This window comes from Durio zibethinus, chromosome 25 (assembly GCF_047325235.1).
Source record: "Durio zibethinus cultivar Kanyao isolate XHJ-2024 chromosome 25, ASM4732523v1, whole genome shotgun sequence".
NCBI classification, from domain to species: domain Eukaryota; kingdom Viridiplantae; phylum Streptophyta; class Magnoliopsida; order Malvales; family Malvaceae; genus Durio; species Durio zibethinus.
The window spans coordinates 6,730,662-6,758,541 of NC_143186.1; the positions used below are offsets into that span (position 1 = coordinate 6,730,662).

The following is a 27,880-nucleotide window of genomic DNA, read 5'->3' on the forward strand; positions in this document are numbered from 1 at the left end:
TTGTTAATTTGCCAATTGTTGTGTGTTTTTAAATGTTTGCATCTTCATATTTTTATTTTTTACCACTATCTTTTTTTTTTTTTTTTGGAGTTTAAGCTTGCTTATTAAGCAATTGAAGTATGTCACGATTGATAATTGTCTTTTGAAAAAGATAATTGAGGATCAAGATTCATGTTTGTTGATTATGGGGTGTTATCATTATATGACTAAACAAAATGTTAATGCATAAATGATGTTGATTGATGAAAAGGTATGTAATATATATCTTTTCTTTGTTTTTGTCATGCTATTTTATTATCTTTAATTTATTTTATTGTTTATTTGGTAGAATCATAAGCATGGGTGTTATTTTTTATATTATTTATTTGTGATTATCTAATTTTTTTGAACTATATAAATATTTTCAATGTTTCTACATATTTTTAGGTTCTTGGTATGTAACATGTTACTAATCATGAGATTTGTTAGCAATTTTATATTAGCTGTTTTATAATTTTTTTTATATGATCCATGATTGATTCTTTATCTCTTAATTTTCTTGCATAAAACACAATAAACTTTTGGTTACCATCATTTTTATAAATTTGTGATTTTGAATTTCTAGTATGCACATTCTTTAATACGGTTATTTATTAAAAGTTATTGAAACTTTTAGTTTTCTAATATTTAAGTTTTTTACTTTAATTTTATTATAACTTATAATTTTTCACTTCTATTTTTTAGGCGTGGGGTTATTTAAGTATCTTACATATCTCTATTACATTTTCTCTTCTAATTCTTGTTTGTCATATTATTAACCAAAAGGTTTATTTCTTATTGTGTTTTCATTAGTAAATTTTTTAAACTTTTTGAATCACGATCTATTTTTTTTACATTGCAAGTTTGTTTATTAGTCAATTGATGTGTGTGTGTTTTTTTTTTAATGTTTGTATTTTCATATTTTTTTAGTTTTTACCATTATCATTTTTTTGGAGTTTAAGTTTCTTTATTAGACAATTGGAATATGTCACAATGGATAATTATCTCCTAAAAAAGAAGATTGAGGACCAAGATTCGTATTTATCGATTATTGGATGTTATAATTATAAAACTAAATAACATGTTACTACATAAATGATGTTAATTGATGAAAATGTATATATTATGGCTTTTTCTCTATTTTTGTCATGCTATTTTATTATCTTTGATTCATTTTCTTGTTTGTTTGGTAGAATCATAGGCATGTGTGTTATTTTTATATTATTTATTTTTGACTTTTGATTTTCCTTTTTTGAACTATATAAATACTTTCAATGTCTTCTAATTTTTTTTTTTTGGATTCTTGGTGTATAACATGTTACTAATTATTAGATTTGTTAGCATTTTTTGTGTTAGCATTTTTATAATTTTTTTAAATTTTTTTTATGATTCGTGATTGATGTTTTTGCAATTTAAACTTATCTGTTGGGCATTTGAGAAATATTTAGAACCATTTTTTAAAAAAATTTTTCTTATGATTTTTGAATTTCTTCTTTTAAGTGATAAATTTATTGTTGTAAGAAGGGTTCAAAATTTTGACTTATTAACTACATTATATTTTTCATTTTGTTTTGTAGGTACATATTAATATTTTATTTATATCCAATATATTTTGATGGGGTCAAGTTATACTTAAACATAAAGTTTGCCTTTTTTTTTTCCCTTTTTTCTTCGTTGTGTTTATTTTTTACAAGAACTTTAAAGTTTTTGTTATGTATGATCCATTGACAATGGAAGGTGGTACCCAAATTTTAATATTTTGATTAATTTTTTATTCCTTTTCTTATCTCATATTTTTCTTTTTTTTTTTTCTCTTAATCTATTTATTGGTATTTTTCCTCCATTTCTTTCTTTTCAAACTTTTCATGTGGTTGTTAAACTATTGAATATAAATATTTTTTATGTTGTCACATGCATTTATATTGTTAACAAATTTATATTTTCTTTAAAATATGTTCTTTTAGATTTATTTGGTGGCTTCTTTATGTGATTACAGTTTTATTTTTTATATTAAAGTAGTAGAGTGAAATTCTTCAAAAATTTGAAATTAATGTGGTATTTTTCTATAAAAAAAGTATTATTCGTTTTTCAATTAAGTTATTTCACATTTTCTTTTTTTGAAACTAATTAAATTAATTAAAATGATAGATATAAAGGTTTACGAGGATAAAATTAATTAAACTAATTATAATATGACTAAAATAATCATATAATTCTTATGATTTTATAATATATCATGTACAATGTAAGTATAGAATTAATCAGTTTTGAGGAATCAATGCATTGCAAGATGATAATCTTTTTCTTTTAAAGTTTAAATAATTACAAAATAAGGTGTTTATCAATTATACTTGCAAGTACATTAATGGTATAAATTCATGTAGTTTATGTTAATTATTTTCAATATATTTAATATTTTAATTTTTTTAATCTTAAATTTAAAGTTATAATATCTATTGTATTGATTTTTTTTTTCCTAAAAAGGCTATCAACAATATAGTCATTTTTATGGAAGAAATGACGAAAAAGGTTAAACCAATTTTATATATTGTATTTGTGGAGTACAAATAAAATTTTTTTGAAATTATTATATTATTTATGGTGCTATAATTTCAAGAGATATAAAAAATGAGCCTTCTTTTTAATTTGAGATTATGAACATTTAAAAATTCATGTTATTTTCAAAGTTGTTACCTATTTCTTAAGGATGTTTTTACATTAGATTATTATTGATAAAAATAGTTAAAATTTTTTTTGCCATCTACATGACATCATGATGATGATGATGATGATGATGAAAATGATGATGATGATGATGATCATAATAATAATAATAATAATAATAATAAAGATTGGCAATTTCCACCTAAAATATAAAAACCTTAACTAAAGTTTTCAAAAATATCCAAGAATTTGAGTTTTATTTTTTCTACTTAGCAATTAGAACTTAAGACTTTTAATTTAAAGGTCTTGACTGAAATCGAAGGGATGAGTTTTGTTGGATAGAAAAGAATTACACCAAATTATTTAGTTAAAATATTTATGGTTATTTTACTTAAATTTTACCATACTCCTTTCTTAAACACGAGTATTGAGTGGTAATGGCTTGTACTAATAAAACTTTTTTATAGATTTTTTTTTAAAAGACACAAACATACAAAAAAAAAAAAAAGAAAGTAAAAATTGTTGGTAGTTTAAATATAGTGCATCACACATTGGATAGAAAGATTTAATTATTGATGAATAAAATTAATTTTTGTATTAATTTTATTCATATTTTAAATAATTATGTTTGAACAGAAACAATTATCTTATAACAAATGGTCGTAACTATTTGAATATAAATAGATTATTATTCATAAAGGTCATGATTATATAGAAGGTCATAACCATCTAAATAAAAATTTATGTCTCTTTATTCATATAAATAAATCTTTTAGTATAACCATTTTCACTACTTTTGATTGGAAAGTATGAGGCTTTGTTGTATCTTAAAAGTATAATTGCTTTTAAGAAAATGTTATTTACACCTCAAAGCCAAAATTCTTTTTATTATTCCTCTTCTCTTATTTATTTTTTTAATAATTTAAAGGGAATTATGAAAAATTTATATTTTGAACAAAAAAGATACAGGAAAAAAATTGGCATGATTTGGAGATCAATATTAGAGAAGGCTCAATGTGTCAAAGGATTAATGTTTCTATAGACCAAAATGTTGATTTTCGTAAAGATATTCATTAGAGGTATGTATTTTATTTTTTGCATAATTACTGATAAAAAGATTGATTGAATGAGATAAATACGTTAATAATTAATTTCATTAGTGTGTAAAGTCAAAACACAATATATAAAATATTGATTATATTGCATAATTTTATGCATATACTGAAATTGGCTCCACAATTAGGTTTAATGAATTGTATTATATTTATTTGAAAAATCGATGCTTATAAAGATTAAGATGGGAAATAGCCTGAAAATATAAAAGAGAAAAACATGAATTGGTCTACAATCAAAAGAATTATCAATTGTTATCAAGTAACGAATTAGATTGAGTTATAATGAAATGATCGATTGTTTAATTGTCATGTCTTGGTTATATATAGAATAGGCAAATTTTCACATAGTTTCTATGAAAAATAATTGGAAATGGGTAAAAGAATTTACTATGAAAAATTATATGTAAGTGGAGAATATATGCAGAAAATAAGATTTGGTTGCAAGATTAATTTTATTTTTAAATCATGGCACTAAAATTGAGATAATAAGTTGAGTTAAGCTATTTGTTTAGGTCTATTTTTGTTGGTTATTTATAAATCAAAGGTTGATATATATATTTTTTTAAATTTATTATTAGTTCAAATTTTGACTAGTGTTCAATTTTTGTGAAAACCAATTAAAATTAAATTGATGTATGCAAATAATTATTATTAAGATATGGTGTTTCATAGATTAATTGGTGGATAATAAACTAAATAATTGTTATTATCATAAATATCGACAATGTGATATGTATTTTGTTTGCTGGATGTATTACACTAGAAGTAATTTTACAAAATAAAATTTTATTGTGAACAATCACAAAGGAAAAGTTTAAGGTACAATTCAATTTGTGTTTGATGGTTAAACCAAGTAAGACAAATAAACAAAAGAATTTGGAATATAAATATTCTTGTTGTATAACTATGATTGATGAAATTGGTTTACGAAAGGTAGGAGATTAAAGAGATGCCTGTTTAAAAAGAAAATATCAAACTATTATAACTATGAGATTTATAAAGGTCTGGGTTTTGAAATATTATTCCCGTTAATGATAGCATTTATAAATGATTTGAATTTATAATATAATAAGTTAATACAAGTTTATTATATGCAATGAATTTATAATTTCATGAAGAATTGTGGCTGGTGGTAATGTAAAATACATTAAATATGTATATCTATGGCATCCCTATATTTTGTAAATTTTATGTTAGTATCACTAACTAAATTTTGGCCAACAATTTGGGCTAATTAGATGATTGATTAAAAGAAAATGCATATTATTAAACAATATTGAAGCATTTGTCTGATACTAGCATTTTGAAGGATGCTTATCAATGTCTAATTAGGCGTGTTTATAAATTAGAAAAAAAAATACAAATTCAATGTTCCAAAGGCACCAATACATGTATGTGTTTAATTTCATTTTACGTTGGCATGGAGAACATTGGTACAATTTGTCATATATTATGAAAATGAATTGAATAGGATGGAATTTTCTTTCTTATACATATAAAAAAGATATAGACTATGGAGATAAAATGCCATGATCCAATTAATACATTATTGGTTAAAGACAATGAAGGTATTTTTGCTTTTTGTACCTGAAAAAATGACCTTTTGTAGGTTGTTAAAATGAAAAGTGAACAAGTTTATGAGATTTTCAAAATTTTCACGACAATGGCAAGGATGTGGCTAGTAATACACCAAATTAACATATGAGTTTAGATAATAATATTGGTTTGTAAAAGTCCTAAGCCTTGGAGTTAGCCAATCAATGATTTAACCAATGCAAATTCATCATGAGTTTTTACATGAAATATGTATAGAACTTATATTATAATTATTGTTTATACTATTTTATGAAAATGATTCTTGGGATTTATTTTTCATGACTTGCATTGATATGGTGATCTAGATATGAACATATTGATCACAAAATAATTGTGAAAGTTTTTGAAATTGGAGTTAAATATACTATGAACTCTTATTGTATATAGGCATATTGGTCCTATGAGCAAAGTTTGAATTTATTACATATCCAAAAATGTTATGATCAATTAAAAATGGTAAATAACAGAGACATATAAGCTACATAATGGTGGAGAAATAAAGTTTCCATAAAATTTTGAAATCAAGTTTAGAGGTTTCATTAATCATGAACTTGGAATTGACCATTAGGTAATTACTATATGCATTGAAAACTCATGATAACATTTGATATAGTTGGTTTTCACTAAAAGCCATCACTATAAATAAGATAACTTAAAGAGCCAAATCTACATGATTTGTAGGTATGATGTGGATTATTATGGTTAGCTTAGAATAGCCATAAGCCAAAATTGATGCCACAATGTTGATCACGTTGTAGTAATTTTTTGTTATGTATATGGCCTAATTCATAGATTCTTCAAATGATTTATCATCTATGGTTTTATATAGTGAAAATTTCAAAGTATATTTACTTTGAAAGCCATGAGTGATTCTAAGAACGTGTGAATTTGAAAACTTTTGTAATAGCAAAAAAAATGCTATTTGATCAATTTGGGTGATGGAAATGGTTTTGCTTATGATAATAAAAAAATTATTATCAATAGTGTCCATGATGAAATAGATTCATATAAATATTTATGAATTGACATAAAAGTCTTAAAAGGAGACTATAGAAGTATGATTATATTTAAAATCTGTTTATTGATGTAAACTCTTATATTGAGTTAAAATATAAAAGTTTTGAAATTTTTATTGAAATATTAAGTTATCAGCTAGTTATCTTTCACTAAGGGTGGATTTGGAGGCCTCTTATTTAAAAAAAAATCACCAAATAATGAAAAGATAAATGAAATTGAAACATGATTAAGTATATATGATATCTTGACAATTGAATGAGATATTCTTTAAAAAAAAGAATGTATACTTACATATGCTGGGGGTGATAAGAATAAAAAGAAATAAAAATTGCTATAATAATGTTGTAAGATTTTAGTATAATATTATGAGCAAATTATACAAGCTAATAAGTTTAGACACTTATCAAAGTAAAATCATAAAAAGTCTTTAAAAATCTTAAAAGGACTAAAATGATTTGGTTTATTCATTGAATTTATCCAATTGTACTAGAAGTATAATTGTATTAAAGATGTATAAAAGTATACAAATAGAATGGTTGAAATTTATGAGTATAGATTTGTGGCCACAACTAAAACCAACTATTTCTTAAAATGATAAGAATAAGCAATAATGTCTAGGGCATATAAATGATAAGCAAAATAAAAAGTTTGGACATATTAGCTTGAAGTGATTATATTAGAGATTCAATCTAAAGTGGGGATAATTACCATAAAAAAAATTAGATTCCAAGATATTTGGTTAATAGTACTACAAGTAGAATGGATTTAAATCCTTATTGTTAGACACCAATAATGGGAACCCAACTTTGAATTAGTAACCTTTAATTACAAAGTTTAATGGGTAAAGACAAGTTATTGTTATGTGTCTGTTAAACACTAGTAAAATCCATTCAAATTTTAGAAACTAGTGTGACCCATTACATGAAGAGGATGAATTTTTATACTCTTAATGGAGTTTTAAATGTCTAAAGCAATAGAGACATAATGGAAACTCTACCTATATATAAACATAAAAGTGATGTCGTTTCAACAAGAAGAATTGGGGTTTCTCTTGTAAATGTTTATGAATAGGATAAGCACATAGCCATTATAGTGCTAAAAGTAATTATAAATCTCTAATAGAAGAATAAATAAGTATTATATGTGTTATATATTCAATTCTAATATTAGGAGTTGAGGTTTAATCTACAAATACCATCAACTTCGTTAAAATTCTAAGATATATACGCTAATTAAAGGTTTAAATTGAGAGATACCTTATTGTATTCATAATATTTATTTGTGTGAAAGGTAAAAATTAAACACCAACATTCCAAACTAGTGGGGGATTATTGGTAGTTTAAAATTTGGTGCATCCCACATTGGATAAAAAGATTTAATTATTGATGAATAAAACTAATTTTTGTAGTAATTTTATTCATATTTTAAATAATTATGTTTAAACAAAAACAATTATCATATGACAAATGTTCATAACTATTTGAATATAAATAGATTATTATTCATAAAGATCATGATTATACAGAAGGTCATAACTATCTAAATAAAAATTTATGTTTGTTCATTTATTATAAATAAATCTTTTAGTGTAACCATTTCACTATTTTTGATTGGAGAGTTTGAGGTTTTGTTGTATCTTAAAAGCATAATTGCTTTTAAAAAAGTGTTCTTCACCCCTCAAAGCCAAAATTCTTTTATATTATTCCTCTTCTCTTATTTATTTTTTCTAACAAAAATGTTAATATTAAATACATGTAGGATCCATAAATTTTAAGACTAAATTTATTTACTTTTCTGTTTTTTAATCTATACCTTTTTATCTTAACTTATTTCATTAGCTTAGATAGTGAATTATGGTTACGTAGGATTGCTGATGAAATAAAAGCAATGCATCTTGGATTTTCTGAGTTGATGCTTTGTTGTTCGGGGTTCTTAGAATGATGATATGTTGCTGTCGTATTGATTTCCATTTTTAGGATTGGTTATTGGCAATATGAAGCTTAAACATGTGGGGTATTCTTTAAACTATTTTGAATGATTTTTGGTCTGGTATAAATTGTTTCTTATTTAATTTTTTGGTGAAAATGTTGTCGTTTAGAGTTTTAAAATTTAGCTTGAAACAACATTTAAAAGTTTGTGGATCACATCAAAATGACTTGGGTGGAATTCAATTCATCGTGCTTTTCCAAATTACTACAGCTAATTTGTTTGTAGTTTCAGCAACATTGTTTGATTCCATTCGTGTTGTTAATTGGTGTTACAAGGAGAATGATTGACCATGGTAGTTCTAGTTCCCTTTTCTGATACTAATATTCTCATAAGTTGTTTTGATGCTATTTGTTCGGTAATCATTCTCTATGAAACAATGGTTTCGCTGATGCCTTAGCTTAAGTTGGTGTAGTTAGAATGGAGTCCCTTATGGCATGGTAGTGATCATTGTTCTGTATTAGTTGGCAGTATCTGGCTTTCCAGTTTTTATAACCTAAGGCAATGTGTATGTTATCCGTTTATTTTATTTTTTTGGGTGATTGTTTTCCAAGAGTTATACTTGTTGGTGTTCTGATTTTTGTTTTTAATTTGACTCTATTTCTATTGGGAGAGAACTTTGTACCTTTATGAGGTTTTTGATAATTTTTTTAATAAATATTTGACTTAGAAAAAAAAATCTTAACTTGATTAACAAAAATGGATATATTTGTTTTCTTTTACATCAATTTGATTACAACATATGCTTAATTTAATAATAAAATTTTATATAGTTCTTTTGCTTCTAAAAAGAAAAAATGCAAATAAAGACCATCTTTAAAAAATATTCATATAACATTTGAATTTGTATCGAAGTTAGGGGTTTAATATAACATTGATAAATCTTATACAAATCGTGAAAATTTTATTTATTTTTTTACATAGTCTTTTTAATATACTATTCATAAACACATCTTAACTTGGTTAATAAATGTTTTTATTTCTTTTCTTTTGTACCCATTTTTAATTAAAATACACATTAGAATAATGATTTTAAAATTAAAAATTTTATACAAACAAAAAGTGGATAATGTTTATATTAGATATATGTTATAAACTCGATTATATTCTAATTAAGGGTTTAATATCAATTGTAGATATTTCAGGGTTAATAAATTAAGAAATTATTTGATATATTGTCAGTAGAGTTTTTTAATTTTACAAGTGCAATTAACATGGTGGCATATGTCTCATTTCTTTTTTAATTAGCTTTTTTTTTTTATTTTTAAAATACCTTAAAAGATATTTATTATCATATTAATTTCACTTGTAAAGTTAAAAACTTCCACTATTAGTGTATTAGATAATTTCTTTAATTAAACTTTTTATTTATATTTTTCACATTTCTTGTGTAAATCAATTTTTTAAGATAACATCTTAAACAGTTCTTTTTTATTTCTTCTTATTTGCACTCATAGTTGAAACAATAGTGGATCTTGAAATTTGGTTTTAAGAGGCCAACTTATATTGTACTTAATCTTATTTTTATAAAATGTGTCCTGTTATATTTATTAATATATATACATATGTGCATGCATATACTAGCAAAAAATTCACAAAAAATATAAATTTTATTAATTCATAAATAAATATATAAAAAACAAAATATAATAAATAAATAATTTTATTTAAAATTGTGAGTGGCATTTTTTATAAATAAATCAATCTTTAAAAAATGTATTTTTTTATCAAAAAAGGGAAAATATAATATATATATATCTTTAATGGAATAAAATTAAAATTTTGAAATTAAAAGTTAGGTTGTTTGTTTGACATGTACAAATTGCTCTCCAGCTTTTGTAAGATAACAAGAGAAAGAGATCTAGAGTAGAATTAAAAGTAATTTTTATATGGAGAGAAGTTGTAGTTTGCTAATAAGAAAAAAAAAATGTTTGATAATTGGTTGGAGATTTGGAATCTAGTTGAGAAAGTTGGAGAATCAATTTGGTTTTTATTAAACTTAAATGATTGTAATTAAATGCTTGTGATAAATTTATTGATTTTAAGGGTTTAAAAATATTGATTGGTGAGTATAATAAATAAACAAATAATAATATAATTTTAATCACTTTATAATGTATAAAATTAGATTATAAGACCACATATAAAATATAAAAAATTACATAATTTTATCTTAAGGGAACCAATTTAAATTTATTTAATATAAATACATTAAAACTTTTAGGGAGGCCAAGGCCCTCTTATGCTCTTTAGATGATCTGCTAATGAGTTGAAAACATGAACTTAAACAAGTCATAAAAATCACAATTGAAACCAAGACTAAATTTATTAAATTTTTTTATATTTCTTTCTCAATTTAATTTTTCAAAAAACACCTTAAATTTGTTTATGAGAATAGTTCTCTCTAATTATGACACTGATTAACGGGTCTAAGATCAAGTTTAAGATCTCACATTCTTAGACAATTTATGCTTCTATTAATTAGCAAAGAGATAATTGTTTTGTATATTCTTAGACAAGTTTAAGATCTCACATTAAAGGGATTCCTTCTTCTTTTGAAAGATAAATAAATTTAATAATCAATATTAAATAATAAATTTCTTACTTTTTCATATTCTTTAAGTATAGTTAATTTATTAAAATCTTTTTTATTTTTTTAAATTTGTTTATACCTCATTTTAGAAATTGATCAATCTCTCAATTAAATCACAATGTTAAGAATTTTAGAAATCCACTAAAATTTTTTAAACAAAATTTGTTATAGCAAATACAAATATAACCATTTAGAAGAATATTTTTAATGATTATCTAACGTTTCAAATGTTTTTCTTTACTTAACCAGATTTTTTAACCCATGTGTTGCACGATTAATTTTTTAATATATTATTTAATATTAAAAATTAAAGATATCTTTACAAATTTTTCAATACCATACACTAACTAAACTATTATAGTGAAATTTATATTTGCAAGAATTCAGTTGTAAATATATCTCTATATTAGTTAAAAAGTTTATACATATTTTTATTTGAGTCATGAAATTTATTAAATACATATTAATGTAGATTACATGAAAATCTCATTAAATAAATAAAGGGTTTAAATAGATATATACACACACATGCCTATATATTTTTAAGCTTGTCAAAAATCAAAAGGTAAATAAAGCAATACACAATCAATTTAATATGTATAATATATATATATATATTTAAAATGGTGAAAAATCAAAAGATAAAAAACCCAATTATCACAATTTTTTAAATAGATATTATTTTTATGAAAATAAAAAAAATTAAAAAACAAAAAAAAATAATGATCACAATTAATCCAATTTAAAATTAGTAAATATTATATTTAAAGCCATAAAAAAATAAAAAGTACAAAAAACAAAATCAATGATTAGAACTAATAAATAAATATTATTTTTAAATCGAAGAAAATGAAAAGGAAATGAAAGTTAAAAAGCTATAATTAATAGATAAATATTATTTTTAAAACCCAAGAAAAAAAAAGGTAAAGATTACACCAATTACTTATTAAAACTTATTTTACATAAATATATCTATTATATAAATTCTATGATCATTAATATACATATTTATTGCTCAAAATCCAATTATATATATTTATATATGAGTTTATATTTGATATATTATCAATATGTTGATTTTATAAACTATTAATGAATACGATGATGTCAACTTATTAATAAGTAAATATTAATCTTTAAAATAAATATATAAAAAATTAATATTTTTTAAAAACTATTAGTAAGATGGCATCATCTAACTTAACTTATTAATGAGATGATATCATCCGATTTATTAATAATATATAAAATTTATATACTGACAATGTATTAAATATAAACATATAAGAGCTAGCATACTTCACATTTTTCTAGAAGTTAATAAGGAAAAATAAAGGAGGTTCCCACTAAACATTATAGTTTCAAATATCATTTACAAAGATTCAGCATCTAGACGTATACAGATTACACGTAAATCAAGGATTGATATGTATGCACTAAACCAATATATCTACTTTAGTTTAGCTATTGTGGTGCTCACCACTTTAGTTTTTCAACTACATATTATAATGAAAAATAGATTTCACCAATTGGAGAGGTGTCAAATGATCAAATTGAGTTGAGACTTTTCCTTAGAGTCTTGAAATTATTACGCATTGAATAAAAAAAACAAAGGATGTATCTTGTACACAATTTTTTGATAAGTGCATTGAAATTTTAGTAATACACTTCATTTGTCCTAAGTCATTTGTTTAAGTTGGATTCTTTTGTTAAATTAGGTCATTTTTTAAACTTTTTTTAAAATATCAATGAAATTGTTAAAAAATATATATCTAAAAATTTTTAAATAATGATTAATCTTATTTCTCAAAATTTTCATAAAACAATCATTTGACATCCATTTAGTTGATTACTTTTTAATGGTAATTTAGGATAAAAAATATGACACTTTTTAAATTGTAAGAATTTATAATGTAACTTATTATCCAAATTAGTGGAATAATGTTCGACCATAAGAAATTTTTACTAGTATTCTCTACACTTAGTTTTGCATTTGTATTTATCAATATATAATTCGTATCATTTGAATTAGAAATAAGATATTCTCTTTCTCTCTTTGAACAAATAAAATACATTGTTAATTTATCCTAAAAGTTGAATTTAAATGGGATAAATATGTGGTTCAAATAATATCTTTTTCATTAATAAAAAAATTAGCCTTTGTATTTTAATTGTTATGGCAAAAGGATAGTTTAATTCATATTTACTATAAGGATTTACATGTTTCTATTTAAAATTTAGGTACAATATTGATAAAAAGAAACAAATATGATCTTGATGGTACAATATATAATCATATAATTATCAAAATTCTATAGATTTTGATACTATCTAATTATGAAATTAACTATCCAGAGCACATGCATAAAAATCCTGGTGTTAAAGTGATATTTATTTCAATTTAGATGTTATCTTATATAGTATCATTCATGGCCTAAAACCCAATAATTTACACATACATAGTAATTTTTGTGATGTCATTTTGGTGAGACCGTTTGCCATAAAAAAGCAATCTTATTTCTTCATATCCCAAACCAAAACCAAGAAAATGTCTCCTCCCTTTCCTCGAACAGATATCAATGGTCATATCCTTTTCTTCATTCGGTATTTCTTCAATTTTTTTAACAAAAAAAAACTAAATTCTTTTCGCTTGCTTTTACAAGCAGCAATAAAGATGAAGCTCCTCCTTCCTCCAAAGTAAAGTCTAGAAGGGGAACTTAGAAGAAGAAGAAGGTAAATATATCTTTATTTGATTTTCTGCATTTTAGAATTAGATGAGTTTCTTTTTCTTTCCTTTCTTTTTCTTTTTCTCTATTATAGGTACAACTTGAATTCGATTATGTTATCAAGGGAAGTCGTGATGGTCTATACCATGGTCAGTATGAGTCATTATTGATCCCTAAATGGAAAGATGCCATTTTCATACCTTGCTATGAAGAAGAAGCAGCCAACATTTGCCAATCCTTTAATACTTTTTGAAATTCGTATATTATTAACCACTTAGATATGGTTTGTCGGCATGAAAAGTGGCTCATTGCTGTTGAACCATGTGAGAGGGTGGTTTATTTCTTAAAAAAAAAAAAATGAAGGAATGAAAGGTTATCTCTTATCGAAGAACTAAATTAAGCTGGTGGAATTATATCAATGAGGACTATGTTAATATTTTTCGGGATGTTATATGGGCATTTTTCAGTATCCTTCATGAAATTGAGAAAATGAGGGTATACATTAACATAGAAAAGTCTTTAATGATTTCTCTTAATAATAAATGTGTGGAGCTGCTGCCAGCTTGGGAGGTAAATATGTGCATAGGAATCAATGTGGACAAATTACAAAAATACATGTCTCGGATAATCGAGCTTTCCTTCGGGCTGAAGGAGGTTGTGGCATATCATGATTTTAATTTATCGAACGATCTGGTTTCTCTTCTTCACTGTTTCTCAAATTATAACCTGTAAGTTGTATTCCCTTTCGCTATTTTTGTCACTGTTTTCTGTTTTTCATTTTTTAAATAATCATTATAATCGTAACATGTCCATCAGTTTGAGAAAGGCTGCATGGTATCCTCGTTTTAACAGTAACAGTTCCCTATTAGCCTGTTTTAAATAGTAAGCTCTGTAGACACCTAATCAATCTCTCCGGGTTTTAATTGATTTTATTTTTGTTAATAAAAGATTAAAAAATAAAAAAAAAATTGCCAGGTTGAGTTTGTGTGAAATTATATGTATGGATTGAAGAGTTTAAGTTGAACTTAAAATTTAAAGTTAAAAATAAAAGAGGATTAAAACCCTTTCTACTTTAGGGTTCTTTGAATTTAAGCCGTATAAATATAAACATGCATCAAGCTTAAGAAAACGCACATAGAGAGAAAGAAACAAAAAAAAAACACAAAAAAAAGTTAGAGAATACAAGATTTTTTGGAGATTTTTTGTTTGAAAAGAAAATTTTGTAATTTTTTTTTTTAAATTTTCTAGAAAATTTTCAAATTTTGGTGCAATTTTTCAGTGACATTCATCTTTTCTGACAAGATTCTTAGTTTCCAACGAGATTCTCAATTTTCAATGTCAGTTTTTTAGAAATCGATGAATTTTTTTGTGAATTTCTAGTGATTCAACCCAGATTTCAGTGAGATTTTCAAAATCTGATGAATATTCAATCAAAGTTCATCTGAGTTTTAGAGAAAAAGGGAGAGAAAATAGAAGATGAGAGAGAAAGAAAAGAATTTGATCTTTTATACTACTATTAAACGACATCGTTTTGGGCATTTAAAAAATCCAAAATCCATGTGTTTTCTACGGGTGACCCGACCTATAGTGCTTAACCTGTTTTCGACTTGCATCCCTGTCCTTGGCTTGAGTTGAGTTGTGTCATGAGCCGTGTCGTTTCAGTCGTTTCCCCTGCCTACAGTTGAGTCGAGTTCTCTAGCCGAGCCAAGCCATTTTCTTACTTTGGTATTTATTATTTTATTTATTTTTAAGTTTTTTTGCATGATTAAATTTTAAGAAAAGTAAAAAAAATATAAAAAATAAAATATATATTTTTTAGAGTATATATTATATAAAATTTTTATAAAATTCTTAGATGAGAAATTTTTTTCTAAATTTATCCCAAAATGATAGAATAATTTAGAGAAAGTTACAATGATAATAATTAATATTTATTTTTAATTTAAAAAACATAAAAAAATAAAAAAAATAAATTTTGAGAATAAATAATAATTACCCAATGATAAGAAATTTTTTTGAATTTCTCCCAAATGGTGGAATAATTTAAATGAAATTTTAATAAAAGTAATTGTATTCCTTTTTAAATAAAAAAAATTTTAGTTGAAAATATTTGACAATTATCCAATGATGAGAATTTTAAAATTTTCAAATGGTAAATTTCTTAAGAAATCTGTAGGTGAGAAATTTCTTTAAATTTGTCCTAAATGGTAGAAGAAATTAAATAAAACTTCAAAAAATAAATAATTGTCATATTATTTTCTTTTCAAAGATTAAGAAACTAACAAAAGTTTTTTTTTTTTAAATAGACCTAAAAGATGAAAAATTTAGAAATAAAACTTATAAAAAAAATTTCTAAATAAACTCAAATGGTAAAAAATTTAGAAATAAAAAAACAAAAATATTTAAATTAGCCCAGATGGTGAAAAAATTAAAAAAAAAAAAATTTCGATGGTGAAATTCTTATTAATCGCAAATGATTGACTATTTAAAAATTTTTAGGTGAGAAGATATTTTTAATTTTGGTCCAAATTGTGGATAAATTAGATATATTTTCAATAAAAAAACTAAAAATAAAAAATGATTAAACCTTTTTTCGATGATGGAGCTCTCTAAGAAAACAAATAAAATTCTTGAATGTACTTGAAGTGAGAAAATATTTTTAAGAATTTTACTAGATTAATGGAGAAATTTTAAAAATTATTTTTAATATTCAACATTAAAATTTAAGACCATTAGAATCAAGACCTTAAGATAATTTAAAATAAAACGGTACCATCCTTTGGATAGGCTTGTAAAGGTGCTAAAACATTTTTCATATGTAATTGAACTCTTGAACCCTGTTTTGATTAGTAACCCAAAACTTATTCTTTTATGGACCTTTAGTAAAGCTTATGATTTCCTTAAAAGGATAAATTCATTAGGTGACCAATTACACCTAGTTAAAAAAGATTGATGGCAAGTCTTGAGGTTAAGTCTAGCTATAGATTTATAAAACTATATGTTATGACAGTTTGACGACTCCACTGGAGATTGCTATAGATAGTCAGATCGTAAATTTTAAATTTATTCTATCTTTTGATATAATGGTTTTAAAATTGCAATGATTGTGTTATCTGTTTACTAATGTTTTTATCTTTTCTATCTTTTATTTTTGAGGTTTGAAACTTATATGTTCCTTCACATACACTATCATATGTATTTTCATTATATGAACTTTGTACCCAAGCTTTATCTCGCTTAGGAGGGAGTAAAGTATCTATGCTCTCGTAAGATAATAATATCTATAATGGCTAGTGAAAGACTCTCACTCAAATTGAATCTTTTTTGTTAATAGCCTATGTTTGTGAAGATTGGAATACCATACTAGTATGTGAGGAACCATAATGTAAGGAACAATTTGGAAACCTTTGATAGTCAAAATCACTTAGCCTACTATATACTCTACACTTAAGAGGCTAGCCTTAAGATAAAGTCATTCCTACCCGTTCTTACCTGTTGATAGACTTAACCCAAAATTAGGACATAAGAATGAACAATTTGTTTGATATATTGATTATCTAATCATTTTATTTGTTTGACTTTGTGCATTTGCATCATTCTGTGAAGAACTTTTGTTGTCAGATTAACTTAAAATTTTATGAAAAAGTTTATTTTATTTTTATTTTTGATTTTACCAACCTTTTATTTTTTTACTAAATATTTTATGAAAAGTAAATAAATATTTTTTTATTGGAATACTTCAAGAATCTTTTCCAATACTTTTTGTAAGATTTTAAACAAATTCCTCACATAGGAATTTCTAGAATAACTTGCAATTATCATTTAATTTATCATTGGAAGAATATTAATTTATTTCCAAAATTTTTTAAAATTTATATGGTACAAATAAATAAATTTTAAAAAAATTCATAAATTTATTTGTCTAGCATATATTTTAAGCTTTTTTTTTTTAATATTTGTCAAACAATCAAAACATGTTCCTAATCTAAGAATTTAAATAGTTATGTAAATAAAAATAAAAAAAATTAATAAGCAAATTAATAAATAAAAATAAAACTAAAAAGAAAAATAAAATAAAATAAAAATACCAAAAAAAAAAAAAAAACAAAGAAAAAAATTGATTGCCATATGTCCAAAACAAAGAAAAAAAATACCAAAAGCTTTTTCTCCAAATCACCTAACCAGTTTATTTCATGCCTTAATTAATTTTCTAATAATTTTTTATATTTCATATTAGGTGTTATTGAAATTGAAAAATGGGGGTAACTTTAAAAGGTATTTGGTTTACTGAATTTAACTTTTCTTTTGAGAATTTAATTTTTTTCATTATTTAATTCTTTAGTTTGGTTTAGAAACTTCCCCATGTTAGTCTAACAATCCCAGTGTCAAAAAAGGAAAAAAATAAAGGAAATCTAAAACTCTAATTTCTCTGAGATTTTTTAGATTTTTGAAGGAAAGTGAAAATTTTGCATAATTTACCTTTATTTATTTATATTTTCAGATTATATAAATAACGTGATTTACTTTAGAAACAAAGTAATTTTATATGTTACTTTTTATTTAATTTTTAGAATTTAATAAAAATAATATTTTTAAAATAAAAATACAATCTTTGTTTAAAGTATAAAAAAATATTTTTTAAAATTAAATAAAGATGATATTTTTATGATAAAAATATAACTTTTATAAAAAATATGAAAAAATTATTTTTCAAAAATTTTAAATTTCAACAAAAAGGATGTTTTGTAAGATTGAAAACATGATTTTTATTAAAAATATGAAAAAAAATATCATGATAAAAATTTTATTATTACATACAAAATTTATTATTATATATATTTTATGTGTAATAAAATCTAAAATACTTTTATTTAAATAATTTAACAAAATATTAAATAAATAATTTATATGTTGAATAAATAAAAATTTAAATAAATCTTATTTATTCACTGTTTTTCAAGAGTCACATGTTATGAATATCACATATTATAATATAATAAAAATTTTATTAAATAATTTTATATTCTTTTAATTAAATATAAATATTTTATATTTTATATTTTTTAAGATCAATAAAATTAAAAAATCAAACATTCCCTTTCAATAGATAAAAAAACTAAATACGAAGCAAAGTGCTATTTGCTTTACGGATGCTTTTGTTATTTATATTTTAATAAAAAGTAAAGTAAAAATAAAAATAAATTGAAATTAAGCAACAAATAATAAAAAATAAAAAGTAAAAGCACAAACTGAGGTAAGGGAAAAGTAAAACCAAAACCAGATGCAATAAATTCCGGCAGTTTCGAAGCCCACGGAAAAAAAAAAACCCCAACTGGAAGCCCAACGAATAATCTTTTCCGAATCTTCCTCTCACCGTGAACTGTTTCGCTTCTATTAAAAACCTTCACGAGCTTTCCTTTTTCTTTACTGTCTTGATCTCTCCGCCTGTTTCTCTCATCTTCGTAAGCTCTCTCTCTCTCTCCCTCTCTCCCTCTCTCCCTCCCCCTTCGAATAGTTCCATTTCATCATCAATTTTTACGATTGTGTTTTGATCATGTCTTCATTTCTTTGTAGGTTTGTTTTCTCGTTTGGTTGTTGTTGAACAAGTGGTAATACTATGGCTACAAAGAAGAGCGTTGGGGATTTGAAGGAAGCTGATTTGAAGGGAAAAAGAGTTTTTGTAAGAGTTGATCTGAACGTTCCATTGGATGATAACTTAAACATAACTGATGACACCAGAGTCCGTGCGGCTGTTCCCACTATCAAGTACTTGATGGGTCATGGCTCTAAAGTCATCCTTTCCAGTCACTTGGTACTTTTTTTTCCCATTTTATTCAGATTTAGTTTATTTTAAAATTTTTATAATAATTTGCTTCTGGGTTACTTGATGTACTTGTTTTACCTTACTGAGTTTTTTGGGTTTTTGTTTGTTTTTCGATTTATTTGCGTGTTCGAATCTGCTGTTTATTGAGCTCTGGTTTACTAGTTTTGATGGAGATATGCATTTTTTAAATCTGTTTTATTGGACTAAGCTAGATCTGTCTGATTCTGATCTATGCAGTTTCAATTCGATTTTTGTTTATGTTTTCTTTCGTTTCAGTCTGATTTTCTTCTCAACTTGTATATTTTTATTTTGAAAACGCTGTACTTATCGTGTATTTTTGAGTCTTGATAGATCTAAGAAGAATATCCCCTTGGCTAATGTTTTCATTGTTGCTATTAATTCTTTGATAAGTTTTCTACTATTTGTTTTTGACTCCCAAACATTTTATGATCTAAGAAACATTTGGTTTATTATTTTCATCGTTTGACAGCAATAGTGCATCTATAACTGTAAGATTGTTTTAGCAAATGTTAAGGTAGAATGGCTATCTTGAATGCTAGTCAATTTAGTCTACCTTGTCCTTAAAACGGGTTTCACGTGCAAATCCCTTGCCGTCATGTGTAGGAGTGTGCCATTCAATATCGAAAACGAATGGTAAATTTGAATCTTTTTAGTTTTAATATCATATGGAATGATTTTAAGTCGTAATATCATGCCAATTTGCAATTCAAAACAATGTCTTTAGTATAATTGTTATCTTTAGTAAAGCAAACAAGCCAGCTGAGTGCTAAAAAAATGAAAGCCTTTTTAAAACAATAAAGCAATGAAAATGATTTAATCGCTAATTGTGATTGGGTTGCCATGCACTTTTCTTGAATTGAACATTGGGTTTTAACACTCCTGCTATTGCTATTTTGTTGATTTTTGAATCTTACTGCCCTCCTTTGAATTATTTTGATTTGTTCTTTCTTTTATAGATGATGGCCTTGATGTCGTTTTTCTGCATATAAAAAAAGAAGCTTAAAGGATGTAAAAAGTAAGATGACTTTATAATTCTTTTTCGGGATGAAGTTTGTAAAATTTTGATCTATGTTTAACCTTTTAAATTGTTCACATTTTTCTGCATACAAGGCTTAAGTGATGTAAAAAATAAGACCAACTTTGTAATTGTTTTTGTACTTAACAAAAATATAGTGAAATTGTTTTTTCAGCAAGAACTCGGTAATTACCTTAAGAAATTTTGAACTATTTTATAATTTACTCTTGAAGGTAATCCAGCACATATATTAGTGTATAATCCAGCATATATATTAGTGTAGATTCTTGTTCTTTAGTTGGTTCTTTAGTGATCTCTATTTTCTGCCTTATTTTCTGTATCGTAGTGGATGGATTGGTAACATAAACTGCCTTCGTATGTTCATATGTCCCTGAGCTTTTCTTGGAAGCTAGGATGGCCTTATTATCAGTTCAGTTTCCTTGTTTTTAAGTGAGTGATTTCATTTTGTTAAGGCCTGTTTGGTTATGAGGCATCTTTCTGTCTTTTTGTTCACCAATTTATCTATTTGTCTGTTGTAGGTTTATGAATGTCTTTACTGCTTACAATATATTACCTTTTATTCTAGATTTTTGAAATAGATTTGTATCCTTAGTTTTTATTAACATTTTAGTTTTTACATTTTGTTTTATTCCATGTACTTCTTAGATTGCAAATGACTTTATAAAATGTTTGGCAAAAGATCTGAAACATTCTATCATTCACTAATCCTTGTCTAAACCTGTTTTTGTCGTAATATAGAATGATATTTTTACGGTTTCGTTTTCCCTGAACCTTATCTTCATCTTTTGTTAGTGTCCTTTTAGTTGGCTTAAGACACGTTAATAAAAGTCCTCTTCAGGGCTAGTAATTTATTAGGGGTCGTTATCCAGCTTACAACATGAAATTGAGATATAAAAATTAAACCAATTATCCAAATTTGATGGAAAGAATGGAGGTTACCACTTGATGTAACCAAAATTTAGATTTTATTTTAATTTTTTTTTATTTAGTTTGTAAATGCAAGCAGTTCTGCTTCCTTTGATTTCAAGGATGATTTGTAGGGATGAGTGGCTGAGGATGTAGAGTGTTTGAAGTGCTGATAACATAGGGAGTGCTCTTTTTTAACTTTATTCTTTCTAGAAGTGTATGACTTGCATAACATCATTTGCATATAAGGTTTATACAATATTATATGGGCCATTGTTGAGGTTTTCTTGATTTTTCATTTTGCATGTGTTTTTTTTTCTCCCCATCTTTTTTTTCCTCAAGTTTAAACTCTCATAATATGTTTCTGGTTGCTTTTTCAGGGCCGTCCAAAGGGTGTCACTCCTAAGTACAGCTTGAAACCTCTTGTGCCAAGACTATCTGAACTCCTTGGAGTTGAGGTTTGTCCTTAAAAATAACACTTTAGACGCCTCAGTATTCAATTTGCTTATTTTTTATTAAAAATTTGTATGTCTTGCGACAGGTTAAAATGGCAAATGACTGTATTGGTGCAGAAGTTGAGAAATTGGTGGCAGAACTTCCAAATGGAGGTGTATTGCTGCTTGAGAATGTGAGGTTCTACAAGGGGGAAGAGAAGAATGATCCTGAATTCGCAAAGAAGCTAGCATCTCTTGCAGATGTCTATGTTAATGATGCATTTGGCACTGCTCACAGAGCCCATGCTTCCACAGAGGGGGTGGCTAAGTTCTTAAAGCCTTCTGTTGCTGGTTTTCTTATGCAGAAGGTATTGTGAATCATAAGTTTGAAAATAAGGTGTCATTCTTGTATGATCCAGTAGGTTGGTTTACCATCGATTTGTTGTTATTAACTTAGATTGATTATTTGAAAATGGTGTCATGTAAATTTTATCTGACAGCATGTGATTTTTGGGATCTGATAGATGCAAATTATCTGGTATGCTGGCCTGTGCCAGTTGAAGCATATCCTCCAAAAAATCTCATCTGACACGGTTTTTCTTCAAGCATTTTGATAAGAACACTTAAAGAGTTATGTGGAGTTTTTTGTTGGGTATCTATTGACATGTGAAGTTCTTTTCTCTTTTTAGGAACTTGATTATCTTGTTGGAGCTGTGGCAAATCCCAAGAAGCCATTTGCTGCAATTGTTGGTGGGTCTAAGGTATCAACAAAGATTGGAGTGATTGAATCCCTCTTGGCCAAGGTTGATGTTCTCTTATTGGGTGGAGGAATGATCTTTACATTCTACAAGGCCCAAGGATATTCAGTTGGATTATCACTTGTGGAGGAAGACAAACTTGATCTAGCGACCTCACTCCTTGAGAAGGCCAAGGCAAAAGGGGTGTCTCTCTTGCTTCCCACTGATGTCGTTATTGCTGACAAGTTTGCAGCTGATGCTAACAGCAAGGTTTGTGCTGCTGCTGATCTCTATTATTTTTGGCCAATGAAATTCCTTGGGTGGTCTATATTGTAGTAACACCTAATTTTAGAGCTCTAAACCACTCCAACAGATAATACTGTTCTCTCTTTCTTCTCTGTGCCCTTCCCCAATCGCCATCTCTTAAGCAGAGTGTACATAGGTTTCATATCTAGTATATGGTAGTCGGATATGGAGAATTGCTGTATCAGCGGTTTTTTCTGTTGATGCTCTGTGTAAGAAATTTGTCTCAGCTTTTGAATTTTTTCAAATATATTTTCAGGTGGTGCCGGTATCTGAGATCCCAGATGGTTGGATGGGCTTGGATATAGGACCCAACTCCCTGAAAACCTTCAATGAGGCTTTGGACACTACCAATACAATTATTTGGAATGGACCCATGGGCGTGTTTGAGTTTGAGAAGTTTGCTGCAGGCACTGAGGTAAATTGTGGTTTACTTTGGGAAATTAGGTGTGAAATTTGGTCTTAATCTGGTTCTATTCCCAATATTTTATTGGCATTATGTAGATTAACCAATGGTTTGGAGTAGAGGATTTGCATGTTAAACTTGAAACTAAAATTTCATTTTTGGGGTTCATCTAGTTGAAATTCTAATTGTGAAAGAATAGCTTTTTTAAATACTATTTTCTATGCAGGCGATTGCCAAGAAACTTGCTGAGCTTAGTGGCAATGGAGTGACAACCATCATTGGAGGAGGTGACTCTGTTGCAGCTGTGGAGAAGGCTGGGCTTGCTGATAAGATGAGCCACATCTCCACTGGTGGTGGTGCTAGCTTAGAGCTTCTTGAGGGAAAACAACTCCCTGGAGTCCTTGCTCTTGATGATGCTTAAGCTTAATTTTGCACCTTTATGCTTTTTGTGCATTTTTTACTGCTGTAATGTTGCTGGTTTTGCAGCCAAGAGTGAATTAGTAGTAATAGCAGAGCTGATCGTATAGAGTCTTATATGGTGACTTAAAAAATAAAAATGGTTTCTCCTATGCAACAATCATAGATGCATTCGGATTGGATGTTATTTGGGACCATTGTTGATCCAATTGCATTAGTGCTTGTTTTGTTTATATCCTCTTGATAGCTTATCGAGTATTTGAGGCTGGAGTTGCATTTTTTGTATGTTGCTTAAACGAATACTTTTGGTCAGAGTTGCTGTTGCATTTTGGAAAATGAAAAAAATTTTTATGGGAAAAAATGCATTTAAAAAGTATGGTTAGTCTTTCATTGCTATTGCTATTGCTATTGCTATTGCTATTGAAAAGTGTGTTGAAGTAACTAAAATTTTAAAAAATATGTATAAAATTTTAAAATATTAAAAATGCAGAAATATTAAAGTGATTTTCCATCTTAAACACAATATATATATATATATATATATATTACTTCAAAACACTTATTTAGGAGTTAATTTTGTTAAGTTTGAAAATCAAACTTTTAATAGAAAGGTTATATTTTTTGTTTAATTTTGAAGATAAGTAAAAAATAGTATCTGCAGGCAAATATTATTTTAAAACTTTTGAACACATTATTTTGAGCAGTGATGCAAAATTAGGCTTAAGAAATGATGCAAAATTAGGCCTAAGTAATGATGGTAATTAATTAATCTTGAAGATAGGGTCTTTTCTTACCAATCAACTGCAGCATTGTTTTCTTTTTAAAAACCATTGAATTTATCTAAATCTTGCCTTCCATCAACCTATGACCATATTATAGATGACGAATGGGCAAGTAAGATCGGATTGAGATTGAATTATTTTGGATTGAATTATTTTGAGTTAAGAAAAATTGGTTTAATTCGAGTTTGAATTATGTCAAGTTTGAGTCAAAAAATAATTGAATTATTTCAAATTTGAATTATTTTGATTTCAGATTAGGTAGGGCTTGCATCAAGAAAAATTAAGTTATTTCGAGTTTAATATATTTTAATTTAGATTAATTCAAGTTCAGATTAATTTAGGTTTGGATCATTTCATGTTCGTGTTAGATTTTTCTAATTTGACCCATAAAAGTTAAATAATTGAAAAATAATTTGTTAATAATATGAAAATTATATTAGGTTAAATATAAAATTAATTTTGTTGATCATAAAAATTTATTAATGATTTTTTGTTGACTGATATTTATTATTTATTTTCAATATTTCATGTATTAACTATTAATTTATTATTGGTAATTCAATATTGTTAAAATTAACGAATTAAAAATGAACAAATAATTAGATAATTTTAAAAAATTCACCATTAAAGCTATAATTAAATAGTACATTAATATAAAAAAGAATATTATTGGTATTGATTACTTAATTGACATAATGATCTAATTTTAAAACTTTAAAAGTTTTTCTAAAATATCAAAATTACTTATACATAATAATAATCTAATTTAAATAATTGACCCTTTCGATAGAAAATAGTGCAAATGTACAATGAAAAACAAAGATAACATAACCCTTAGTTGAGACTAAAATATCAAATGAAATTATTATAAAAATTTAAAATTAAGGATGCATGTGTGTATTCACTTAAAAAAAATTAACCAACTTTTTACATGTTATTCTTTTTCAAAACACAAATATTTTTAATATTATTTTTTTTCACCCATATAATGGATGTGTCAAATTCTAATTTTATTAATTTTAATATTTGTATAGAAATGGAAAATTAAAAAAAATTTATAAAAGGCTTAAACATTCTTCGTTTGTGTAAGACCAAAGAGTTAGATGGGAAAAGCTCTCAATTCCTAGTTCTCATGTAGCTTGAACCTCTGGAATTATGAAAATCTTTAGATAGAATGAGATTTCAATTCCTCACCTTCTGAAAATTTGAGCGTAGCTGTTCCAAAGCATAAAACAATAAAAATTGTAAGCTATGTATAGAGGAGGGGGAGTTATTGTCTATTATCGGCCTCTACAATAGAATCAGTCAAGGACCTAAGAGATTGTGCTTTACCTTATGATAGATATCAGCGTTTCAAGTCCACTGATTTCACACTCGTGAACTTAGCCGAACAAAGCTATATGATAGCATCCAACTTTTTTCATTTGTAAGTTCAATATATGATTTATTATTCATGGACATTGATAAATTCCCTTCATTTCATTTAGCAGAACCTTAAGATGGCATAGCCTTAAAGTTAAGTGTGAGGTCAAAGAGGAATTCCTTTGTATTTAAGGGTTGTTTGATTCGTGGATTCTTAGATTTTGAGAAAAAAAAAAGTGATTTTGGGATAAAGTGATAGTGAAGGGGAATGTGTGATTATTGGTTTCATTAATTTAACGAGTGTAAGAATTTTGTATTTAATTTAGAGGAATATAATATTATCTAATAAAATCTTTTACTATATTATTCTTGATGATAAGTGAATAATACATTATATTTATAAGATTGATATGTGAACAACACATGACACGTGAATAACACATTATTTTTGTTGAAATTAAAAAGTTTTGAAAAATACTATATATATATATATTTTCATATTTTTAATACAGATAATTTTACAATCTTAATTACTATCCTAACGTTAATTGTTCCTATGTAGAAAAAATATGCAGACTACGTTTATTATAATATGTAATAATATTAAGTAAATGTATTTTAGATTTTATATGTAATAATATTAAGTAAAAATATTTTGTGTTATTTTAATTTTGTTACGAGTCGTAACAAAGATTATGTTTTTTATTTAAAAATACGGTCTTTCTTAAAATTTCAAATTTTTGAAAATAAAATTCAACATCTACTATATTTTTATCTTAAAAATACAATTTTTGTCAAAATTCAATAATTTTGAAAAAAAAAATTTCAACATCCAATATAATTTTTATCTTAAAAATGCAATCCTTGTTAAAATTCCAGAATTTTGAAAATATAGTTTTAACATCCACTATGTTGTTATCTTAAAAATGCAATACTTATTGAAACTATAAATAACAAAAATCTTATTTACTTTGTAATTTTAGGAGATTAGAAATAATAATATAGTGTGACAATATGATTAAGTAAGGGCAAATGGGGAAAAATTTTCTCTTTCTTCTTCACAATCTTAAAAAAACCTCAGAAAGAGAAAAGTTTTTTATTTTCCATACTTTTTCCCTTTTTGAAACTATTAAAAATCTCAGAAAAAATTAGAAATTACATTTCATGAACCAAATTAAAAAAAAAATCAAATATCAAAAGTAGGATTCCAACCAAGATTCTTATTTTCCTTGAATCAAACGCTTCTTAATGATATAAAATAACAGTACAAGAAAAATGAGTAAATTTCACCAATAGTCACTGAACTTGAATTTTATTTAGGTCATTGAAGTCTAATTTATCCCAATCAAATCATTGAAGCTTTTTAAGTATACCAAAACACTCTAATAGATTTCATCCAAATTTTGATAGAAAAATAACATGACAACCACGTCATCAGCCACATCATTTGTCATATCAACTAACTAAATCCATATAATTTTATGAAAGGTTATTAAACTTTCACTCAATTTCCAAATAGGTCACTAAACTGTAATTTGTCATTATAAGGTCACTAAAATTTGTTAAGTTTACCAAATTTTGTTACTTTAATAAATTTCATCTAAAATAAAAAATTAGATAAAATTTAATTGTTGAACTCAATCAAACAACATTTAGATTTTTTATATAACCTAAAATCCTTTCATATCCCATAGAAAATAAAAAAAAAAATTAAACAAACCCAAAGTAGACACACCTTTAATGAATATTTATTTTTTTTGAAATATTATTACTTTTATTTAAATTAAAGAGCATAAATATTAAAATAACAGTTAAAATCCTTACAATTTAATTAAAGCATTATTTATTAAAATTTACACTTTTTATTGTTGTTTGAATTTGAATTCAAACAACTATGCAAATGTCGATCCCCTTTCTATAAAAATGGCATTCGACCA

General features: G+C 25.4%; 1 protein-coding gene across 1 annotated transcript; it reads left to right on the forward strand.

The window, feature by feature from the left end:
* The first annotated feature begins 19,141 nt into the window (after positions 1 to 19,141).
* LOC111276072 (phosphoglycerate kinase, cytosolic-like) lies at positions 19,142 to 24,032 on the forward strand. The gene is made up of 7 exons (XM_022861842.2): positions 19,142 to 19,177; positions 19,290 to 19,527; positions 21,883 to 21,960; positions 22,044 to 22,304; positions 22,626 to 22,943; positions 23,236 to 23,394; positions 23,609 to 24,032. Exons 2-7 carry the CDS (start codon positions 19,333 to 19,335, stop codon positions 23,801 to 23,803), a joined length of 1,206 nt encoding a protein of 401 aa, XP_022717577.2. The 5' UTR covers positions 19,142 to 19,177; positions 19,290 to 19,332; the 3' UTR covers positions 23,804 to 24,032.
* The last annotated feature ends 3,848 nt before the right edge of the window (positions 24,033 to 27,880 follow it).